This window comes from Otolemur garnettii, unplaced genomic scaffold (genome assembly GCF_000181295.1).
Source record: "Otolemur garnettii isolate 467f Iridium unplaced genomic scaffold, OtoGar3 scaffold00171, whole genome shotgun sequence".
Lineage (NCBI taxonomy): Eukaryota > Metazoa > Chordata > Mammalia > Primates > Galagidae > Otolemur > Otolemur garnettii.
This window is the reverse complement of record NW_003852566.1, coordinates 418,018-427,607: the sequence shown is the minus strand read 5'-3', so window position 1 is coordinate 427,607 and position 9,590 is coordinate 418,018. Positions and strand designations below refer to the sequence as shown.

The window sequence follows — 9,590 nt, the reverse complement described above, 5'->3', positions numbered from 1 at the left end:
GTAAGCTTAAAGAGAAAAGATCATACAGACATATCATGACAATCTTCACTTAAAATCAAGGAATAAGTGAACAGGTTCTTGTCAAAAAGTGAAACACTACACATCAAGCTAGAATCTCTCTTTGACTACAATCCTTACCTAATCCTAACCTCTCTAGAGGGTCCACTGTTATCGTACTCTGTATCCTTTGGTATTATACATGTACTTATTTCTTATAGTTTTGTCTGCCCACCTTTGATGTGACCAAGCTCTACTTGAGGGGTAAAAAGCTGTATCAGTTTTAATTTAAATTTCTCTATTAGTGACATGAAGCAATCTTTATGTTTATTGAATTTTCTTTTCTGAGCATTGCTACTTATTTTATCTTTTTCTTTTCTTTTTTCTTATCGATCTGTGGGTATTGTTTACATTTTTGGATATAAATAGGTTTTCCAGTATCTATGTATTTTATAATACATATTACATATATATGGTAAGATTAAATATAACATACAATACATATTTTATGCATTCTTTATGCCTTATTTAAGACCATTCCTACTGCAAGGTCATAAGATATTCTCCTGTTTCTCCATTTACTTCTTTAATCTGCCACGAATTTATTTTTTGTGTGGGATGAGGCAGGGATTTTTTTTTTCCCCCTAAAACAAGCAGGCAAGTGTCCCAAGCCATTTATTGAATAGTTTTTCTTTTCTCACCAATTTTGAATTCTATTGTTTAAATTAGATTATAAATTTTCTGGACTAATTCTGTTCTATTGCATATGATTATGGCTTTATCAATACCAGGCTCTTTTAGTGAATGTATCTTTATATCATATTTTAATAACTGATAAGTCCAAGACCTTTTTGGCTATTTGTTAACAAATACTTTTGACACACCTACAATGTGCTGTGTGCACTGTGGGCTCTCACTTGTGAATTTCCATGCAAATTCCATGGGGATCACTTCAACCTTGCAAGTACTTATGATAATGAGGCTATTGTCTCAGAAAGATGAAAATTCTAAAGGCAGAAAAACATATCCCACACAGATTCTTTTCTACTCCAGATATCAGCAGTTGGACTTTTTTCATTCTTTCTAGTGAGGCAGTTTTGCTAGTTGCTTGTATTTCATTCCAGAAATTTTTGTTTATGGATATATGAATATATGTATATATACACTTTTTAAAAACAAATATATATGTAAAGTGTAATAGTGCATAAAATCACATGATATAAGCTATATGTTGTAGTATAATTTATCATTATGTAACTTGTAAAATAATTAACCTAATAATATGTAACACACAATTGTGATATACAAGTATATAGTATGTGGTATAGCATATAAATGTATGCATGTATGTGTACACACATATGTAGTATATATGCAGTTATACTATACACACTCTTCTGTAGCTTGTCTTTTTCACTGAAAAATATAATTTGGAGAGAATTCCACACAATATATTCCTTCACTATTCATTCAGCCTTTTCTCTATTGGTAAATATTTAGGTTGTTTGTAATCTTTTTTCTACTATAAATGAATCTACACCAGATCATCTTGTCCATTTCACATATGTGCAAATATATATGTGAAATGAATTCCTCGAAGTATAGAGGAATCCATCTATACTAGTATAATAGAACTGCACAAAGGTATCTTTTGTGTTTAAAAGGGTCTTTGCCCTCCAAATACTCCTTTTTCTATAGCATCTTTTTCTTGTTTTATGTTTATAGAATCTTCTTTATCTCATTCATGTTGATGATAAATTTTTAAAAATGTTTCTGTTTTCCTGAAGATCCTTTTTTTCACACACATTGCTTTGTTGGTTTTCCTTTCATTCTTTGAGTATGGAAACTTCCTTTGGATATCTGCTGACCCTCGGTTGTCTGTTCATATATACATATACATATACATATACATATATATATATTTTTTTTTGAGACAGAGTCTCACTTTGTCACCCTCAGTAGAGTGCTGTAGTGTCATAGCTCACAGCAACCTCGAACTTTTGGGCTCAAGTGATTCTCTTTCCTCCCAAGTAACTGGGACTACAGATCCCTGCCACAATGTCCTGCTATTTTTAGAGCCAAGGTCTGGCTCTGGTTCAGGCTGGTTTCAAACTGAGAAGTTCAGGCAATCCACCAGCCTCAGCCTCCCAGAGTGCTAGGATTAGGTGTGCGCCGCCTTGCTGGCCTCTCCTCCCCACTTGTTTCTTTTGTCTTGATATCTCAAAAAGCGTTTCTTATCACCTCCACAATCTGAAGACACTCTTCCAAGGAGGTCCACAGTGTCTCCAGGCAGCTTCACTACTATGCTCTTTAGCATATTTAGTAACTGTTTGCTTAAAGCTTACAGTGTATAATTGTTTCCACATTTTCCAAGTGATTGTACAATAATTTTTTAAGAAATATCATCTAGATCGCTAGCTCTGGCCTACAGTGTATGAAGAAAAATAGGTTGGTCTTCATTAACCTACAATGCAAGTTCATGTTAAGTCCAAGGAAACCGATTACCATATTCCAGGGTATTATTTTGCATACGGATATCTTTATTGCTTTCTAGAGTTACACTTTTAATGCATAAACATAAATAAAAGAATTAAAAACATTCACATAGTTATGGAATTAGTACTACCCATGTGTAATGTGCATCCTTACTTGTACGTCAAAAATTGGGGGGGAAAGGTGTGCATCATACACAACAAACTGTGGGTAACATTCAAAAAGGGTGACTCCGGGTGGGGCAAGTTGCACCATCCTCAACACCTGGCATTAAATGTCAACCTTCTGCTTCCAGACCACAGCCCTCTGCACCCCCTTCCTGATAGGCACCATGGCCTGGTCGGGGAACCAGACGCTCATCTCCCACTTCGTGCTCCTGGGGCTCTTTGCCCACTCGCCGCCGCATCTGCTCATCTTCTCCACCCTCATGGTCATGTTCGCGGCGGCTCTCTGTGGCAACGGGCTCCTGGTGCTGCTCATCAGCATGGACGCACGCCTGCACAGCCCTATGTACTTCTTCCTCTGCTGGCTGTCGCTCACCGACCTCCTGCTCGCCTGCACCGTGGCGCCGCGCATGGCCGTAGACGTCCTTCGGGGCGGGGGCACCATCTCCTTCACTGGCTGTGGGCTCCAGATCCTCTTCTTCCTGACGCTGCTGGGGGACGAGTGTTTCCTGCTGGCCTTCATGGCCTACGACCGCTACGTGGCCGTCAGCGACCCCCTGCGGTACTCGGCGGTCATGAGCCGCCGCGTGTGCTGGCTCATGGTTGTGGGGTCCTGGCTCTTCGGCCTGGTGGATGGGCTGATCCAGGCCATCTTCACCCTCCTCTTCCCCTACTGTGGCCCGCAGGAGATCGACCACTTCTTCTGTGAGGTCCCCGCCGTGCTCAAGTTGGCTTGCGCAGACACATCGCTGTATGAAACCATGATTTATGTGTGCTGCGTGCTAATGCTGCTGCTGCCCTTTTCTGCCATCTCCGCCTCCTACCTACGCATCCTGGCCGCCGTGCTGAGCATGCGCTCGGCACAGGGCCGACAGAAGGCCTTTGCCACCTGCTCCTCGCACATGCTAGTGGTCTCGCTCTTCTACGGCGCTGCCATGGTTACCTACATGCGACCCCAGGCCTACCACTCTGCCCAGCAGGACAAAATGGTCTCGGCCTTCTACACCATGGTCACCCCAATGCTCAACCCTCTCATCTACAGTCTGAGGAACAAGGTAGTGGCGGGAGCTCTGAGGAAGCTCCTGAGCAGGTGTTCCTGTGGCAGAGGATCGGGCTAGGCTTGTGCCTGTGCCTGAAGATATATATGGGCACTGCAGTCTGGGAACCTGGATCAGTCAACCATAATTTGGAGGACAAACAAATGAGTCCTACCAAAAATAATAAAAGCTCTCTAGTCAGACTGACACCTCAGTTTAATTCATCATGTTCATGCAGAGTGTGGGCTATGCAGAAGGGAGGCTGAGACTACAGGGTTGCAAGGAGCCTTCATTCCACAGCCATAGGGAGAGTTGTGGGTGACAGCTCTCTTAGGAATTGCCCGTGTGTGGGGAGAGCCATTTTGCTCAGGGCCATACCCTTTTCTTGTAGGGAAGGTGGAAACCCTTGAATCCCAGGACTAATCGATGAAGTGTATAAAGGCCTAGCTGCCTTGCCTCAGTTTGACTCTGAGGGCCATCCTAGCTTCCAGAACTCTTATTAGGCTCATCTGAGACATCATAGGCAGCTCTCCCTGTGTCTAATTTTGATTCAGCCCCCCCCCAAGATTTCGATCCTGAGAGCACTTTCCAAAACCTCCTGCAGAGAAAGCCTGTCTCAAAAGAGAGAGAGAGAGAGAGAGAGAGAGAGAGAGAGCAAGCTTGTCTTAATCTGCTTCCAGAAAACCTAACCTGGGAAAAAATTCAGGAATAATGCTAAATTGGAGTTTGCTACATATGGCCACATATGTGCATTCAATGTATGATATTAGCACACCACACAAAGAGCTCCATTGCTTTGTTGTCAGGGACAGATCAGAAATGGCATCATGAGAGATATCTACAAAAGGCTTAAGACAAGATTGCAAATGGAGATGCAGGTCCAGAGAGGCGGTGTCAGTGAGAGGCTGTTGGGTGGAGACACATACTCCTTAGCTAAAGCTTTGATGTTGAGAAGGAGATTAGGTAAAAGTTGGCTATACATCTCTCTCTCACCTTTCTCCTTCATGAGATGAACTCACTTCCCATTCTCTTTGGAAGTGCTCTAAACTTTCTCTTTATTTTTCCTAAATAAAATCTGTCTTTGTTATACTGGAAAAAAAGGTGGCTATAGGCTGGGGGAGCAACCATGAATGGGCCTCATGGCGGGGGTGGGGGTAGGGGTGGGGTTCCCAGCAGAGCAAAGGAGAGAGGGGGAAGTGTGCACCAAGGATGCCAAACAGCAGAGGAAAGCCTCACACTGTGTGCTTAACCTCTTAACCTCATGATGTCCCTGAGATGCGCTCTCCAACCTCCATCTCTGTGAGGACTCCAGAGGCAGCTCTGGGAAACCTACTTTTTGGAGTTCAGTATCCTGAGAGCTTTGTGTTCTGAAAGCTTTGTGGTGCTGTGATTTTTATCTGTCTTTCTGCTGAACCTTGGCCAGGATGGGAAGTACTGAGTTGTGAAGAGAGCTGATCAGAGAGGACGCTTTGCAGTTGAAGGACTGTTGTGCTTAAGCTCTTGTGTGCCCCTCCAGTCCTGTAGCTCAGCTGTGGAGTAGGGGAGCTGGTAGTTTCTTTAATGGAGGAAGAAACATATGGGAGGAGTTAGGTGGGATCTAGCAAAAATCTTTTCACTACTCCTGACTTTTCTATATTTCCACTTGAGGAAGCTTAAAAACAAAATAAAAAGATGGACCAAGATAAAACTTTGATAGGATTATTCATTCTTAGCAAAATCTGAAGTGTGAGGATAATCTGATAATTTTCTCCTATAGGAAGGTCTGACAATTAAGTAAGGTGACCTTGCCACCATGTGCTAATATTGGCAGCTCTGTGAGAAAAACCAACTCAGTTAGGCTTCATAACCTTGGTATATCAGTGTGTCACAGCTGTGTTTGTGTCCCCGCATGGCGATGTCTTGCTGAGTAGTGTTCATTATTGTTTTTGCACATTTTTGTCTGCAATCATGAGAATGTGGGAGGTTGACTTAGAACAACAACAACAACAAAACCTCCATTAAATTTCTTGCTAAACCTTTCAAGAGTGGAAGTGAAATCAGGAACATGTTAGTTCAAGTTCATAGGAATAATGCCATGAAGAAAATGGCAATGTACTAACCCCTGTGAGAATAGCTCACCTCACAAAGTCCCAAAGCTGCAGATGCTGGCATGGGTGTGGAGAGAAGCAAACACCTCTACACTGTTGGTGGTATTACAAACTAGCACTGCCTTTTTGGAAAGAAGTATGGAGAATCCTCAAAGAGCTAAAAGCAGACCATCCATTTGATCCTGAAATCTCATTACTAGGTTGCTTTCTTAGTAGCTATTTTCCAGAAAAAAAAAAAACACATCATTTTATCAGAAAGACATTTGCACATGGATATTTATAGCAGCTGAATTCACAATCACAAAGATGAGGAAACAGCCCAAGTGCCCATCAACCCATGGATTAATAAACTGTGGCATATATATATATATACACTATGGTATACTATTCAGACTTAAAAAGATAGAGACTTTATATCTTTTGTATTTACTTAGATGGAGTTGAAGAATATTCTCCTTAGTAAAGTATCTCAAGAATGAAAAAGCAAGCACCCCATGTCCTCAGTACTAATTGAAACTAGCAGACAAATAACTACAGCCCCAAATAAGAGAAAAACAGAATTAAATTCAAAAAGAGGGAAAGGAAGAAGGGGGAAGGGGATTAGGTAAACTCCCACCTAATGGGTGCAATATAGGGGTATATGACACATCTCCTAGGTGAAGAACTCAACTACAACTGGGATGCTACCTAATAAATGCAAACAATGTAACATAATTGTATATACCCTTGTATTAATCTGAAATTTTAAAAAAGATGAGAAAAAGAAGATGGCAGGTGTCACTGATGAAGAGAGGCTAGAGCAGCCAGTAATGAGCAGAACTGATGAAAACATTGCAAAACTTCATTGAAATGTGCATCAAAATTGTTAGTTGACTGTGAGAAGCATAGCTGACCAAGTAAATATTGATAGAGAAATAGGAAAATCTTGACTAAAAGTCTTGGCCAACAACTCATGGCTCTTAGATCATGACAATGCACCAGCTCACACAGCCCTGTCTGTGAGGGAGTTTTTAGCCAGCAAATGAATAACTGTATTGGAACACCTTCCCTAGTTACCTGACCTCTACCCCAATGACTTTTTTCTTTACCTGAAGATAAAGGAAATATCGAAAGGAAGACATTTTGATGACATTCAGGCCATTAAGTGTAAAATGACAACAACTTTGATGGCCATCCCAGAAAAAGAGTTCCCAAATTGCTTTGAAGGGTGGACGAGGTGTTGGCTTTGGTGCACAGCTTCCCGGGGGAGTTCTTTGAGGGTGACCGTGGTAATATTCAGCAATGAGTTATGTAGCATGGTTTCAAGGCAGTTCATGAACTTAATTGTCAGACCTGATATTTGACAGAGACAAATTTTATGGGTATGAACTTCATATCAAGCTTATATACATTATAGTTGTCCCCCCTTATTAAGGGGGACACATTCCAAGACCCTTACTGGATGCCTGAAACTGCAGGTAGTATTGACCCTGATATAAATACTATATTCTTGGTGGCACCTGTGTCTCAAAGGAGTAGGGCACCAGCCCCATATGCCAGAGGTGGCAGGTTCAAACCCAGCCCTGGCCAAAAACTGCAAAAAAACAAAAACAAACAAACAAAAAAACCCCAAAACTATATTCTTCCTATACTTACATACTTAATGATAAATGTTCACCTTTTCACTTAAAGGAGGCACATTATGGCTTCTCTTTGGTAGATTTGAATTGACAGCATTACTACTTTTGCACTTTAGGGTCATTATTACAACATAGAGCTACTTGAACACAAGTACTGTGGTACTGTGACAATTGATCTGATGACTGAGACAACTACCTGGTGACTAGCAGGAAGGGAGCAGAGACAGTGTGGTGCCCTGGTACCCTGGACAAAAGACTGATGTGTGCTGTTCAGAACACACACAGTTTACAATTTAAGACTTTTCCCTTCAATATTTTCAGACTGTGGCTGACTGCAGGTAACTGAAGCAGCAGAAAGCCAAATGGTGATTAAGGGAGGCTACTTGCATCTTCTTAGCTGTTTTCTAGAGCATTAGTGGGTGCTTCTATGAAGCTAGGATTATGAGGTACAGGAAGATGTAACATGGAGGGGATATAAGCTACAGGATCCCCAAGTGTGTGTACAGTAGGCTCCCAGGGGGCTTGGAGAGGGCTGCAATTCAGGCTGGTCAGCACGACACAGTTCCAGGTTCACCCTGCACTTGAAAATCCAAGAGAGTTTTGCTTAAGAACCTATCCAAATGAGCCTGCTTGTGCTGGTGTATCTCTCATCACTCAACACTGCATTTGGAATGGGCCTCTCTTAGTTAATCAGAAGTGGCCCTCTTAGACATAGCATCACTGCAGTCACATCCTATACCAGAGTGGTGCTTCTGCAAGACCTTGACAATTAAGGTTTGTGTTTTGCATAGAAAACCACATTTAATTGTGAATATATTTAGATATTTCTCAGCCCTGTGCCAAAAGGGTTCTTTCCATCGTGGCTTCAGTGATATGGAGGGAGCATTGGGTGAAGCTGAGTTCCTTCCCTTTGCATCTCTCACTGTCCTGAATGTCTCTGGGCCACAGCCAACCTAGACAGAGAGGAATCCAGGGAGATATCCAGGGGATGGTGGCAACCAGTCTTGATGTTTGGCCCTGGTAGAGAGGGAAGAGTACAAATGCCCAGAGCTGGAGTGGGGTGAGGTGGATGAGGATTTTTTGAAAGACAGGACATGTGACTTTGGGTCAGGATGGTGCAATGTGCTCATGATTATAATCCTCTCCCCTCAACACATATGGAGACAATGGCTAATATGTAAACAGAGAAATCCAGGAAGACACAGCTTTCAAATATAAGGCCAGAAAATGTGTGGGATAGAGACAGCAGAGAATGTCAAACAGTGAGCAGGGCTGGAGTCCTGCTCACTGGGCTTGTGGAGGCCTGGGATGGCCATGTCCAGATTGGGCAAAGGTTTGGTTCCTGCAGGACAGAGGGAACCAATGGTTCCAGGAAAAATAGGGTAGGAGGGGGTAGGAAGCTGAGTGGGGCTTCACACCTGAACCCTCAAAAGAAACTAAACAGCTGCTGCCAAGTGCTACTGGAGCCCCCCTGCAGGCCTAGGGAGGTGTGACCAGTCACTTGGCTCTGCCCTGGTGCCAGTGCCATGTGGGCAGCAAATCAATTCTCACTTTAAATCTTCCTTCAGGATATGGCACCCAAAGGGCTGGAAAGAAGGAGCCACAACCCACTGAGCTGAGCATGGGGGTGGGCACACATTTTTGTAGGAGGGCATGTGTGAGAGAGACAAGAAAATGATGACAATAAAATGAAAAATTCAAATCTACCCTTCAAAAGGAGCCTGAAAACATACAATAATCTAAAACATAAGTCAAATCAACACTCAGAAGTATAGTTCATTCAAGATGAAATTACTTTTGTAGAAAAGTGGGACAAAGAATTCAAAATTGTATAGAGAAGCAAGTGAAAGTCTATCTCCTACTAAAATAGCATATAACACAGTAGAGCTTAACCTAGTCAGAAATGAACCACGCATGATGACTGTGAAAAGGAAACAGTGAAAATATCTGAGATAGAATTGGTGAGTTCAATTTAAAAAATGCAGGCGTTAGGATAAACTCTAGGTTGGAGCCAGTTAATTGAAAGTCGGGGGGGTGGATTCTGGGAAGATGGCCGACTGGTAGCAACCCTGGTCAGAGGCTCCTGAACAAAGGAAGAAAAACTGGTTGGAATCAGAATCTATGAAGTCAAAGACGGGGAGCTGAGCCCAGAAAGAAGTTCAGCAAGCTATAAATCCAAGGAAGATCATTTAA

General features: G+C 42.3%; 1 protein-coding gene across 1 annotated transcript; it reads left to right on the top strand.

Annotated features, from left to right (window-relative positions):
• Positions 1–2,821: 2,821 nt before the first annotated feature.
• Positions 2,822–3,772, top strand: LOC100960524 (olfactory receptor 56-like). Its single transcript, XM_003800204.1, has one exon. The coding sequence runs from the start codon at positions 2,822–2,824 to the stop codon at positions 3,770–3,772; it is 951 nt and encodes a 316-aa protein (XP_003800252.1).
• The last annotated feature ends 5,818 nt before the right edge of the window (positions 3,773–9,590 follow it).